At 46.0% G+C, this 14,932-nt stretch overlaps 1 protein-coding gene across 1 annotated transcript in view; it reads left to right on the top strand.

Moving 5' to 3' along the window:
- Positions 1 to 1,947: 1,947 nt before the first annotated feature.
- SDC2 (syndecan 2) overlaps positions 1,948 to 14,932 on the top strand; it is a 60,894-nt gene continuing 47,909 nt past the window's right edge. Inside the window, exon 1 of the mRNA XM_061448056.1 lies at positions 1,948 to 2,299. Within this exon, the coding sequence (XP_061304040.1) occupies positions 2,240 to 2,299 (60 nt within the window). The 5' untranslated portion in view covers positions 1,948 to 2,239. The remainder of the gene's footprint in view (positions 2,300 to 14,932) is intronic.

The following is a 14,932-nucleotide window of genomic DNA, read 5'->3' as shown; positions in this document are numbered from 1 at the left end:
TGTAGTAAATCACCTGCCCTTGCTATCTGGCAACCCTTAGGATGCTTCCGATACTCAGCTTCTCTGTCTTCACATTTGCTCTTTTATGTTATTTGCTTCTAATGTGGCATTCTGCTTTCCTGCTGTGAAGTATCCTGCCAGCACATGGAATGCTATTTCTGATTTCTGCTTTGACTTGGGGCGAGTTGCAACCTCTTTATCTCTCCCATCCCTGCAGATGGGGGTGCCTGTAAGACCCCGTGCCAATGTGAGGTCCTACAGATTCGGCCCAACTGGAGTCTTCCTTCCTTTTGTTCACTGCACTTCACTCACCCACATCAAACAGTGCTGAAATTGTTGCTTAGCTGGATAGCAGTCCTGCTGCCTACCAAGGAAGAGGATACACAGAATTGGGTCCTAAGTGTTTGCAAGATACTTTGAAGGAGAAGGATTACATTAAACAGTCTGTTTAATATAAGGAATATATTAAACAATCTGTGCGTGACTCTGGCGAGGAGCAGACCACTGAAAATCTGATAAGATTTCAGTGGGGAATGCAGCCTAAAAAATCAATGACACGGCATGTCCGGAAAGTGGATCTAGAAATAGCAAGTGTGGTAACTGTTGAGAGGTATCATGTTCCTGGGACTGGGTTGTGTGCAGCAAGAGCACTCCAGGCATGGCCACCTACCCTTCTGGGACAAGGGTTCTGCCTCTTCCCAGCAGACTGCACAGGCATCTCCAGGGATGCCTGTTTGCCTGTGAGAGGTTGGGAAAGTGATGAGTGGGGTGAGAGATTGCTTGTGCCAAATTAAATTCATTTTATTTTCTTACATGGTGTTCTAGTTTTGATAGGAAGGCAACCAGAGTGGGAACTAAAGGCAGTTGGGATCTCAACACCACCCATTAGCAACAGTACTCCACAAAGTGCAGGCAAGCAAGGTAAAGGGTGTGGAAAAACATCTGCCCAGGATAAACACCTGCCCAGACAATCTCCTTGGGCTCTTTTTGTCCTCTCCAGGGTAGGGGTCCTCTAAGAGGGAAAGGTTTTGCTAAAACAAGAGACCACTGAAGACCTTGTGACCATTTGATGCAGCTATAAAACGCTGCCTGTAGCCTTCTGAATTAAATCACAAGTGGTAGTTTGCAAGTGAGACTGATATATTTTGCTTTCCTGGTTATTGCTTCTTTCCCGTGTCCAATGACTGATGTAATATATGGACACACTCAGCGGTGGAAACATGCTGGCATAGGCAAGTGGATCAGGCTGAGGCTCCTACCTCAATACCACCATTTTCCCCAGTTGAGAAATTCCACGGACTAGTCATAGCAAGACTTCTTGTTTTGGCTTCTGAAGCACACATTCTTGGTGTTGTCAATTCCTGAAATATTTATTTTGAACACACAGCTCCTGGATCCCTGTAACTGGGTGCAAATTGTAGCTGTCTCTTAAACCATCCCCTCCCCCCTAAAAGTGTCTGGGCTTCTTGTCGAGGGAGAAAAGTTAAAACCAAAAAGAATCTTGGGGCAGAAAGCCAAGTGGGGATCCACAATGGGCTGGCATTTTGGGATATCCCCCCTCCCCGTGATTTTTAACCCCTCCGTCCTGTTTTTTTCCGACACCAGAGCCTGCCGCCGGGGCTGATCGGGAGGGTGGCGCGGAGTAGCGATGCGAAATTCAACCCTGAAAACACGCGGCAGCCGCCAATATTTCACTCGAAAAGAGGGAGCTTTTCCACGGCCCCGCTTTTATACCGGGCCAGCCCTCGCTCGGTCGGCCCGCGGCGCTGCTCATGTTTTCCACTGGGGGGGGAGGACGAGAGAGGGGAGACCGGAGCGAAGGAGGAGGAGGGGTTGGGGGGGAAAGTTGCTTGAATTTGCGAGGGGCGAGAGCCGGCGGCAGCGGCGCGCCGCCTCCTTCCACTGGCTGGGGGAGCTGCCAATCTGTGTTGTAATCCTGCAGGAATTTCTGCGGGGTTTAACTGGGAGCCGCGCCGCCGCCGCCGCGCACTCGGGGCGGAGGGAAGGCACCAGAGCCGGCAGCGAGCAGCCTGCAAGCCGGGCGCCCTAGCGCCGTGCAACATCGGGCCCGCCGGGCAGCGCCGAAGCGGAGCGCGGAGTGGAACTGCAGGAGAGCGGTGGGCAAGAGGGCGCCAGCGGCCCTGCCCTGCGCCCCCCGGGCGCTGCTGTGCGCCGCCGCCCCCCGGTTTCTCCTTTGTGCCCGGCCCCAGGCGGCCGCCGCTTCGGCTCTGCGGGAATAATGCGGGGCGTGTGGCTAGCGCTCACCGTCAGCTTCGTGGCCTGCGCCTCCGGGCAGCCGGTGAGTGCCGGGGCGAAGGGGAGGAGGCGGCCCCGCGGGGCGCGGAGGGACGGGACAGGGACGAGGGCAGCCGCTTCGGCTCCGTCTCCGAGCGCGGGGCGCGCAGCCCCGGCTCTGCCTGCGGCATCGCGGACCTCCGGGCAGGGGGCTGATCCAGGGGGCATCTGTTGATAGCTGAGCGCTCTGCAAGCAGCAGACCCCCCTCCTCCAAAAGAAGAGATCCCCCGGACTGAAGCGGAGCGGAGCGCCCTGTCGCCCTCCAGCGAGCCTCAGCCCAAGTTTGCCGCAACGACCCGTCCTCCTGCCGGTCCCGGAGCCCCCCCGGTGATTCTTTCCCAGCCGCCCCGGAGCGAGGGGGATGAAGGGAGGGGGACTCAGAGGCCGTGGGGCAGCCAAGGGGCGACGGCGGCTCTGTGGGGTCGGGTCCCGAAGCCCTCGGGGAGCTGCGTCCCGCGGGGGCTCCGTGCCCAGCCCGGCGCTGGGAGCAGCAGCCTGAGGGCAGCGCGCCTTCCCCCTGCTCTGCGGGCGGCGGGGCGGGAGCGTCTCCTTGCAAAGTCAACTCTTCCCGCACGGCTTCTAATATGGGGGGGGGGGGGAAAGCAGTAACGACCCTTGGTTGCGAGGCTCAAGACTCCCCAAAACCTTCGGGTGCGCAGCGCTGCTGCGCCTCTAGTTGCACAGGGGCGCAGCGCTGCGCGCCGCCCAGCTAGCCGCCTGTCTCGGCCGTCCGCCCCGCCAGCCCTTCCCCTGCGGGCTTGCTGCGAGATGCTCGGGATAATGCTGCTGTTTACACTTTTTCCGAGCCACAAGTGTATTTGCTAAGCGAGGCCCTGCGCTTAATGGAATTAACTCGGTTGCCGGGATTTGTGCCTCTGGAAGAGCCAACTCTCGGCTAAGCGCTCCCACACTTCCGCGGCAGGGAGCCGGTGACAGCCGGGCAGAGGGGTTTAGCTTTTTCCATCGGCGAAACTCAGATTGTCCTGAGGGAAAGGAGGCATGCGGATGACACTGTTGCAGTGCTTGGGCAAATATTAGGAAATAATAAATTGAGGTTTCACTATGAAATTAAAAAAACATGACAATTTAATCCTATTAAAATGAGCCGCTCCAGTGAACTAAATAATGTCACTAGCTTGGGCTAACTTTTGAAGTTGTCTAGTTGTATAAATTAGCCCAGTCACAGCCTTCATGAAATCTGGCTCATCATTAGGGATTTCTAAGGATACAATTGCAAAATGCATTTCTTAAGAACTAATTAAAAAAGGGCTGTGTAGAACAGCGAGTCCCTTTTCCGCGAAGTGTAACAGCGCTGCAGAAACACTCTTGGCTAATGAGGGACAATATACTTTAATTTTATAGAAATGTAGTTATTACGAAGCTCTCTAATGGTGCAGGAACTATTAAACTGCTACAGTAATTAGTAAAGTATTAAGTTTGATGGGGTTTTGCCTTAGGATGCACACGCTGCGGCGGCGTGAGACGGGTTGTCAGGAGGTTCGGGGGGCAGGGGGGGGGGGGGGGGGGGCAGCTTGGCGGTGGTGCAGCGCCCTCCCTTTTGCCAGAAAGTTGTGGAGAGATTGGAAAAGCGAAGGGAGGTTGTTGTTTTTTTCTTTTTCTTCCCCTATCCTCCCCGCTTTTTTTCTCCTCTCACTATGTCTGGCAGCTGCTACATGGTCCCTTAAAGTAGGATTCTGTAGACTGATCTCTGGGAAAAGATACATACCAATTGAGTCGTCTCTGCAGAAGGTTGTCCTGGTTGTAAGATGAATTTTATTTGGATGCTTAAAAAGCCCTGCTAGCTCTCCGGAGCACTCTCAAGTGGTTTAGCTTTAAATTTCTTCCCCTTTGATTCTGCTATTTATTGTTGTTATTATCTAGGCAAAGCTGTAATGTAGAAATCTCATTTCTGATCAAGTAAATTATCCAGGAGCTTTTTAAGCAAGAGAGGGTAGGGCAGCAGGAGATTTTGTTTCCTAAAGCAGTGAGTTCCCTGTGTTTACTTCATGTAACCAACAAACCTCTTTACTGGGGTGGGCCATGTAGATGTCAGAGCTGTGTCAAAAATTACTGGACATGAGAACACCCCTGAACCTGGGAGTGGTTTGTCCATGCTGGATGCGTGCTCTGTGTGTTGCAAGGTGGGGGGGAGCACACAGATGCTCTCTGCTGTGCTATACCAGCTGCCGTGGGGGAGCCAGTGCTTGGGGACATGGCTGGGATAAAGAGGGTGAGTCCAACCTGCTCATGCCAACCTGCACATGATGGCAAGCATTGCCCACATCAAAGCTGGTGGATATCAGGGTGGTTTGCTGCCATCAACACACTGTGCAGTGAGACATCAGAGTGGGGTCCAGTAACCCTGTTGGGCCTGAAAGGACGTGAGGGAATCACCCAGGCTTGTCTGACTGTCAAAAAGTGTGCTTTTTAGCTACATTGAAAGTTTCCTGGTTTGCTTTTAGGAGAGGGAAAGAGAGTGATATGAAACCGCTGGAAAGAAAAGGCAAACTCTGTAAATGAGAGGCTTGATGTGCCTTTTAAGAGGTTGGGTCCAGTCCTGGAGGTGGTGGGAGTCAGCAGTTGCTGATTTTAGCACTAGAGAGCAGCGCCAAGTATCCAGCTGTACTTGTCAGCTCCCATTCGGAAGAGGCTGATAAACCTTTCTGTTTCATCCTGGTTTGCAGCAGTGAAATTAATGGTTTTCCAGAGCTTGTATGATGGTCTGATCCTTTCCACAAGCCCAAGCGCATGTTGGGAAACTTTGCTGGCTGGCAGGTTGTGCTGCATACTGCAGTGCTGGAATGCTGCTCTCCTAACAGAAGGTTAATAGTGGCTCTCCTCGTGAGAGTTCTGGAGTCTGGAGACTTTGCTTCATGTCAGCAATACATGGTGGGGTGTTGTGTTTTAGGCTTTCAGTAGAATAGAGCACTGAGGCATCAACATCAACTGGGTGGTCTTTCTGTTTCTTCTGAAAGCGTCTGAGTGCTGATTTGTTGGCATAAATGTAGTTATTGAAGGATGATCCAAGGGCAATATTTGATATATTTTTCAAAAGTATTTAGTATTTTAGAAGCACAATGCTGTAATTTTCCTGTATTTGTTTTTAATGGTTATTTTGCTTTTCAAATTTGGAAAATTGATCATGTGTTGGAGAGGAGGAATGTTGGCTTCTTTGAAAAGGCAGCTAGACTTTGGAGATAGTTATTAAAGGAGAACAGAGAAGGTCTGAAGAGATAGGTGGCATTTCAGATTGATATGCCATGCATGTCTCTCCTAAGCATGTTAAAGTCTGCATTGCCAAGGAAGTTCCCAAGAAAGGTTGGAAGCTTTTTTCGTCTTGATTAATTTCCACCCTTCCCCAGCTCATGTGAGCTTTTTCTTCTCACTGTAGAATTAATAAATATCCATCCTTTGCTTTTTGTGGCTTGGCAGCACCTGGAATCAGGAAGCAGCATCTGCCATGACTGCTTCCTTTGCTCTGGCTGAACATCTGGATGCTCCAATCCAACAGCTGCCTGCACTGCTGTGCACTGGAAATTTGGGGGAGATGTGGGTTTTGCCACCAGTCTTGGGAATTACAATTCTGGTGCTGCAGTGAAGCCACTCTTTAGCTGGATGTTCTCAGGAGCCACTTTCTGGCAGTAGGCTTCCCTCCCAGGTTAGCTTATCTTATCTTTTACAAATTAAACAGCAGATGAGTCTTGACCCAAGATCAAACACTGAAACATTTTCTCTTTTTAATATCTTAGCCTAGAGGTCTGCCTTGGAACTGACTTAATATTCAGGCCTAAAGTGCAGAGATGTTTTCTCTGCATTTCTTTCCAGATCCTTATCAAGGAAGTAGATGAGAGCATCATCTTCAGGAACAAGTCAGGGCAAATGTCTCAGGGTTTGAAGTAAGGTACTGGGATTGTGGTTCTTGGGCAGATGATACCTCTGAGGCTATTGCTGCAGCTAATGGAATAAGGATGGTAGACTTTGGAGAATGAGACATAAGGCTTGGGTTTGCTTGAAGGTTTGATGGATCTAAGTCTCTATGGTCATAACCTTGAATGGAATTTCAGGATGACCATATTGAGGCTTAATTTCTTGACTAGCAGAGGTCAAAGCCTAATTTCTTGGCCAGCAAAGGTGTGAGTTCTGAAAAGTCCTGTGTCAAAGACTAAGCCATGATCAAATGCCTCCATGGAGGATGGTGAAGAGCTACCTGCTATCCTTGGTGAGGAATGTAATGTTTTGGCCGGGAGTCCTGAGTTTGGAGAAGAGCTCATTTCTCCCTGCAGCAGCTGAGCTCCCTGCAGAGCATCCGGTCATTTTCAGAGCTTTCCATTTGCCCTGCTTTTCATGGCCAATTGTCTCTGTAAAACAGAGGCATATGGATGGCATTTATTAATTACATTATCTCACCAAATTGATTTTTGCCATTGACCAGTTTAAACATTTTCTTTATGGTAGAGAATTACAGGCTTTAGTAAAGCCCAGCAGCTGAACAAAGGGCTCTTATCTTCTTATAGAGAAGTACTCTTTTGTCTTCTGAATAGATTTGACTGACTATGATTTTTAACAGAAATGTTGTGTTTGAGACTGGCAAGCTTATTTGAGGCCCATCTAAGACCCTGCTTGAATGCAAGTCATAAAGATGCCCTCTGTGCTGCTGCATTTGTGAGAGTGTGTGCAAGTCATGAGCAAGCAATTTGGTCCATATTCAAGTTGCTTTGCTCTCCATATTGTAGCAAGCATGAGAGAATTGCTGTAGGCTGTTCTGCAAACAGCTTGTTTGGATATCATAGAGTCATAGAATAGTTTGGATTGTAAGGGACCTCAAAGCTCATCTAGTTCCAATCCCCTGCCATGGGCAGGGACACCTTCCACTAGACCAGGTTCCTCCAAGTCCTGTCCTGCCTGGCCTTGTACACTGCCAGGGATGGGGCAGCTACAGCTTCTCTGGGCAACCTGTGACAGTGTCTCACCATTCTCACAGTGAAGCATTTATTCCTTATATCCAGTCTAAATCTACCCCTTTAGACTCATTCCAAAAGGTCTATGTACTTAAGTTGGGGCCCCAGAGCTGGATGCAGTACATCAGGTGGGGTCCCATGAGACTGGAGCTGAGGGAGAGAATCAACTTTCTGGGCTGCACATGCACATTGCTGGCTTATGTTGAGCTTCTTGTCAACCAGGACCCCCAAGTCTTTCTCCTCAGGGCTGTTCTTCCATTCTCTGCCCAACCTGTAGTTGTGCTTGGAATTGCCCTGAACCAGGTGTAGGACTTTGCACTTGGCTTGGTTGAACTTCATGAGTTTTGCACTGACCCGCTTCTTCAGCATGTATACATTCGTCTGGAGGGCATCCCTTCCCTCCAGCATGTCAACCACATCACGCAGCTCGGTGTCATCAGCAAAGCTGCTGAGGACACACTTAATCCTAATTGTCTGTGTAGCTGACAAAGATATTAAACAGTGCTGCTCCCAGTACCGACCTCTGAATGCCACCACATCAAGCCATTGACCACAACTCTTTGAGTGTGACCATCCAGTCAATTCCTTACCTGCCAAGTGGTCCATCCATCAGATCCATGTCTCTCCAGTTTAGAGATCTAAACCACCTCTGTTGGTTGGCTCTTCAATCACTTGGAGAGAGAAGTTATCATTAATGCATTTCAGGAACCTCCTGGATTACTTGTGCCCTGCTGTGTTGTCCTTCTAACAGATATCAGGGTGGGTGAAGTCCCCCATGAGGACCAGGGATTGTGAATGAGGCTGCTCCTATTTGCCTATAGGGGGTCTTATCTGCCTGGTCTTCCTAGTTGGGTGGCCTGTAAACAGACCCCAATGGTAATGTTACCTGTCCCAGGCCTCCCTTTAATCCTGACCTATAAACTCTCTGTTGGCTCCTCATCCATCCCCAGGCAGAGCTCCATGTGCTCCATACGGCCATTGACATCAAGGGCCACACCTCCTCTTCATCTCCCCTGCCTGTCCTCCTTTAAGAGGCTGTATCCTTCCTTTCTAACATTCCAGTCATAGAAGGTATCCCACCACCTCTCCACGATGCCAATCAGATTGTAGCCCTGCGTGTGTGCACGTCTCTAACTCCTCTTGTTTATTCCCCTTGCACCATGTGTTTGCATAGAGGCATTTAAGTTGGGCTTCAAGGAAGACAACTTCGTGGTTAGAGTAGCTGGAGTTCTTTTGTGCTGTTCTTCAGATGCTCTCCTGCTGACCTGTGATCCCTCTCCAGGCTTTGGGCATCTTCTGCTGGCATCTCCTCCTGCACCAAACTGGTAGAAATGGGATTGATTGAAGTTCCCTTCCTCTGGCAACTTTAGTTTAAAGCCCTCTTCACTAGCTTAGTTATCTTCAGTTCATGCTTACAAGACAACAACAAACTGCTATCTGCAATCTTTTTAGGACTAGTAATTTATTCATAGGTTACATGGCACTATTCAGTGATTTCGGAACAAGATTTCTCTTGCTTACATTGAAGTATAATTTGCAATCTCTTGAGTAAAGACTGCATTAGTGTTTGACCCTGTAATAACGACAGTTCTCTGTATGTATGTTGTTTTCTTGATTAGCTCAGCCCCGAGGGATGCTTTCAAAAGCGTACTAGATATTTAGGCAGAAATACAAAATATATGTAATCCTCAAAAGTATTGGAAAACTGATTGCAGTAGGAAAAAACATAGTGGTTAACAACCATTTGCAACAAGTACTTTTGCGCTGAACAAATTATTTTTGTTGACGTCTCAAGTAGAGGGTTCATTTAAAGTGAAATAATGACTAACAGGGTGGCATGAGTCTGCAGATCTTGGCCTTGTCTGTAGATTGGCTATTAGTGTGTCACGTAAGCTGTGCTTAACTAAAGCCTGAGCTGGATGCTCCATCTAAAATCACTATTTTTAGTTTATATATAAACAACTTCTTCAGAAATCTCCCTTCTAAGCTAAATTGTTGTGTTCCAAAGGTGAATTGATTTGGGAAAGTTCAAATAAAAACCTATTTGGCTGTGTTTGAGTTGTGAGCATGAAGATAAATACATACTTTGTACTTCTATTAATGGTAAGGAGACAGAGGGACTTTCAGAAGGTCAAACAGCTTGTGTTATACACAGGAACTGAATCAAAATGTGCAGAAACCAGCACTCTGCTCAACAACCAGAATGTATTGTCTGTAATTAGATATTATGTTGTCAGACATACTTTGCTCCTGCTTGATTAACCATAATAAAGCATAATTTTCTCTAGAGGTGCTTCCACACTAATGGAGGTCACTTGTCACCTTTCAGATCAGTGTGAAGTGGCCAATCCTTATGTTTTAAAGTGTATTTCAGACGTCTGACTGTAATGGTCTTGCAGATCTGTAGGAAACAGTGCTGCTAATGTAGCTTGGGAGATGAAGTACTTCTCAGGGAGCAGTTGGGTGCATGACTGATATAGCCTAAGAATGTTTTGAGAGAGAATTAAAAATGTAATCTATTTGCTGCCACATGAATGACCTTACTAGGTCTTCCATCTCCTACCTTCCCCAGGATCCTCTCTGGTATGTCTGCTCCTGTCCCTCCATTAGTTGTACAAGTAGAAGCAACCTTTCCTCTTTCTCTGGGCTGAGCTGCATTAATTCCAGCTGTGGTGACTCTGCAGTACCTTCAGGAACAGCTGGCTGGACACAGCAGCTGGAGAGCACAGCTGTGACCAGCCAAGTCCCATGGGCTTGATCTCTTTCTGGCTTTAAGAGCTGAATCTTGTTTGGTTTTTGCACTGGGGTCTTCAGGGGAAGGCTAATAATCGGTTTGAATACATGATGTTATCATGCAGGCTGCAGGAGAGATGTCCAGGAGACAGATTCTTCCTTTGCTGACTCGTTTATCTGTGTTCATACTGGATATGGAGATCCTAGAATTGATGTATCACTTAAACTGGCTACCAGGTGAAAGCCTTCACAAAGCCTTTCCTTTTGAATCCTTTTCCAGTGTTGTGCAGTTCCACATTCAAATATGCAGGCATGGAGGTGTGACATTGATGGTGTTCTTATTATTTAAAATGGAAACCTGCAAGGGAAGCAAAGCAGAAAGGTGAAGCTAGTCCAAAATAATGGAAATGGGACATCTGAAGATTGAGCTTCTGTTGAATATAAATTTATGGCATGTCATAAAGAAAAATAGGCATGGGTTAGTCCTACAAATAATAATAATGTATAAATCCTGCAGCAAGGATGTGCATAAAATAGTGTTGCTGAGAAGCAATATTCTGAGTTTTCCATGGAAGGGGGCTTGCAGAACTTCCAGGTCCTGTCCTAGCCATGGGACTGCATCTCCTTCCAGTCGAGAGCTCAGGGGCGCTTGGTACTTGCCACTGTTGGCAATGCAAGCCAGTGAATGGAAGTGGTTGTGCAGCAAGGAGAAGCATGAACAGGATGTGTGAAATTTGGTTAGGTGTTTAACTAGCTTGTGTTAAGTCTCATTGTGAGAAGGTGAAAAGTTCTCAAGAACTGCTGTGGCAGCATACAATGTTAGAAGATTAATGCTTTAGGACCATTAATGGCTTAAGCATCTGTAGCATATGGAACTCACAAATTTCTCCTGGTAGAACAAGAAAGATAACTAGTCCTGAAGGTAGATAGCAAAAGTTACTAATGTGACATATGTATCTTCTAAATTCTTGTCTTGGGTGGAGTTGCTTATCATTTTCCAGCCACGTGCTCCCTGATTATTTCTCATATGCGAAGGCTGATTTTTTTTTAAATGTGACATCTAAAACGTCATGAAAATAAACTTCTTGGAGGGTGTTTGAAATTATATGTTCACAGAGACTGTCTTCTGCAGAGGATTGAGCACCGAGCTCTGCAACTGTTCTAGCTTGGAATGTATTTGAAACTGGGTTTGTGTGTGTGTATCTTATATAGATCTTCATTCTATAGAGATCTCTATTTCACATATATTTTTTAACATATTTTATATTCTTGTGTGTGTCTTTTACAAAAGGCAGTGTGTCTTTTAAGTGTCAGGAAAAGAAATGCCCCACAGAACATAAAAAGGACTTCCAGTTAACAAAAGTGTCTTAATATAATTCTCTTGGGCTAAATTAGGGTGGGAGGAGCAGCTTCTCTAACCTTACTTACCAGGAAAAAAAGCTTTAAATGAGGGTGGTCTTTACAAATGTTTTTCTTCTCGTTTCTTCACTTGTGGTTTAATATAAGTATGATTTGATCCTCTGTAGCTCCCACAGGTGCTTTTGATTTGATTCTCCACCACAGCCTTTCCTCTGTCCTCAAAGCTCCGGCAGGGCTCAGGCATAGCTGGCACTGTATAATGTGAATGAGTTGGAAACATTTTGCTCTAAAGAGAAAAACTGGGAATAGTGGGGAGCATACTGGTTTTCTCCAGTTGTGCTGTGTTTAGCCCAAGCACCTCTGCCCTGTTGAAGAGCAGCGCTATGCTCTGAGAAGGAGGGAGGGAGTTTGCCTCTGGTGAGACTCAGTTTTTCTGCTGGGTGAGGAGACAGACGTGTGCCCATGCCAGTATTCTGGGGCTCACTGGATGGAGGGAACTTTTGAGTTCCTGATGATGCAAGAACATTGGGTCTAAAATGGTCTGAGACAGTACTCTTAATAGTGTTGCTGTGCTGAAAATGCCACTTCTCATCTGTTTTGTAACTGTAGGGCATTAGAAAGAGGAAATGACCTTTCTTTCCTTTTGTTCCTGTTCTTACTGTGATTCACAACCTGAAAAGCTTATTCTACCCTAGGCTGTTTTAGAGTTCTGTGCTTTCACTAATGCTGCTTTCTTGACTGTATCTCTCCCACTTAACCAAGAGCTGGTGACTTAGCATCTTGATGTAGGTCTCTTCTTACAGATACCTGTAATTGGTCTTCTGCCTGATGGCATAAATTGTCATATACCAAAAGCCAGATAAACTTAATTGTGATGAAGGCTTCCTGATACTTTTTTTTGAGAGCCACGAAACTTGTCTGTGGGTTAAAGAAACCTTCTGGGCTTGTGAATGTTTAGTGATGCTACTGAGGTCAGATGCCAATCATTTTTTTTGTTGTTGGATTTGGTTTTGATGCTTTTTGTTTGATTGTTTGTTTTTCCTTTCATAGCCTTCTCTCTATTTGCACTGGAAAAAATGGGCAGCTTTTGGTTATGACAAAAAAAATCTTAGTTTAGGAAAAAACTGTGGTGCTTCTATAGTATACCTGTAGGAGACTGATACATGACCATGTTACTTCTTGCTGTTTCACATAACATCCAAGTATCTTACTCTATTAAATGTATAAAGACTGAGGAGAAATATCCTGGCAGATGCTGTCAGTCTCCAAAAAGGTAGGTGTCATGAAGATTGTGGCTATACAGACAGTCAGAGCTGACACAGTTCCCGTGTCGTACTATAGCTCACATGGCATTTCTGTATCTGTGATCAGAGATGAAGGGGTCCTAAGGGAGGATTAGCAAGAGTATTTTGGGGATTTCTCTGTGGCTTTCTAAAGATGCACAGAAAAAGCTAATCTCTCTCTCTCATTATTTAATTCAGCTAACCTAATTAGAAAGCCTCCTTAGCGCAGTCTCTGGCAGCTAGCTGCAAGAGCAGCAATTAGTAGTGTCACCTAATGGGAGAGCAAAACAAGGAGCGGTAGGAAACTGGAGGTGGATGTTTCTGTGTATCTTAACAGCCCTCCCAAGGGCCAGGCTTGCTGGGGTAAACTCAGCTGTGAATTTTAACAGCTTAAAAGAACAAAAAGGAAAAGTGAGTTTTGAAAGACTTAAAATTCTGAATGCTTTGATTTTCTTACTGCCAGTCTTGTTATGTTGTTAAGCTCCACAAAAAGGTGTACCTGACCCCAGAGTTATTGTTTTGGCTATATACCCCCCTCTTACTCCTTGAAGTAGTTTTGGGGGTTGGATGTTGTAGTTTATTTATGGATTAATTTATTAATGAAATTTTACACAAGCATGATTGGTTGGGGACTGGTGGGCTGTACTGCCCATACCTCAGGGTGTGAACAGTAAATCTGAACCGGGAAGAGGTAAGTAATTGACTACTTTATATATCTGGGGACAGTTCTTTGGCCTTTGTCCTGGAATGCACATATTCCTTTGTGTACTGGAATATGCTTTATTTGGGGATAGCCCTGAAGCCAATTAAAAGCAGGAGCTGGCATGGAGGGGAGAACCAGCCATGGGTTGACTGTGGTGAAGCAGGGTGGGAGGTGACAGAGCCACAGTGCTGCTCCTTGGCCACATCGTTCAGGGCTGTACATAGGCACCAGAGGGCAGAGACAGATCTGCATTTGAATCACCAACTTGGCACTTCACAGCTTCACATCGTTTATTACTGTGATGCTAATGTCATTTAGCCATACATGTATATTCTGGGAGCATTTAGTTAAGTGTGTGTGTGGGACAAGTAATTTCCCAATCCGTGCGGAGTTATGTGGTCATCATGTGTGAAATGTGTGACTTGTGGTTACACAGGATGGGTTTTGGAAGTGCTGTTAACTGAGTGGCATATGTCAGCGACTGGAAAATGTAAGCTATTTATAGTTATCCACAGGTGGAGAGCGAAGCAGCAATGCACAGCACCAGTAATAATTATCAGCAGTGCAGAAGTTCATCTCTTAAGCCACTGGGTCTAATGCACTCAAAAGTATTTGATCTGAAGTCTGGCACAGCCTTCAGATGGAGCCGTTCAAAGGCGTCCTGACCTAATTTTGCTGCGGAAGTGTGCAAGCCCTTCTCATTCCCCTAATTTCTTGCAGAAGGTTTCAATGATAAAGTCTTCATCCCCTACACGTGCATATATTTTACCACAGAGCATTTGAATAAAAGCAGCCATTGCAAGCCAGGTGGTAAATATAGCATACAGCTTAACAGAAAAGACCTTCAATTAAGCAGAAGCGGGCCCTTCTCCTATGCTATGCAGTTGTCAATTAGCTTTCCTTAAGCCTTTTTTTTTATTTGCTGGGTCTTTTCGTGACTAATTGCAAAGCCTGAAGCACAGTGCTGGCTCTGCATGTACAAGTAAAGACTTTGTGTTACACTGAATTCCTGTTTCAGTGAACACCTCTAAAACATGTAGCAGTTTATAAATAAAAGTTTGCTTTCTTTTCCAAGGAAATAAATCATTAAATTATAAAACATCGTCCATGGAGCTATGTCAGTTTATCAGTTATTGCATAAAGTGTAAGCATTTTGACTTTCCTTTGGATAAATCAAAGCAGATGTAACAACATTTTGCCTTGATAGGCTTTTGTATTCAAAAGAAAATGGGGTGTGGGGAAAGTCTATTTTTCAATGGTGGTATGATAGAGTGTACTGCAGGGATGGGTAGTGCTCTGTGTTATTGTCCATGTAGGTGCAGGCTGTTTCTATTAGAAGATAAAAACAAACAAAATGACCTGAACTGAGGTCTTCTAAATTCTAACCTGTCACTTGTATGTTTTCTCATGCCATTATTACTGCAGTGATGGTTTAAGACTGCCAGTTTCCTACCAGAAATGTCACTTTTTGACCTGTGCTACTGGTATTTCTGAGCAATACGGCACAGTACATGGTAACTGTAGTGCACTTTGTAATTGTAATTTGTACCTTAAGTTCTTTATTTGCTCTTTTTCTTTGCAATCTCCTGTGCTTCCAACC

Source organism: Pezoporus flaviventris, unplaced genomic scaffold (assembly GCF_033815535.1).
Source record: "Pezoporus flaviventris isolate CSIRO_AGI_PZ_B2104156 unplaced genomic scaffold, CSIRO_AGI_Pfla_v1 ptg000007l, whole genome shotgun sequence".
NCBI lineage: Eukaryota > Metazoa > Chordata > Aves > Psittaciformes > Psittacidae > Pezoporus > Pezoporus flaviventris.
The sequence above is the reverse complement of the archived record's forward strand: the minus strand, read 5'-3'. Positions and strand labels throughout refer to the sequence as shown.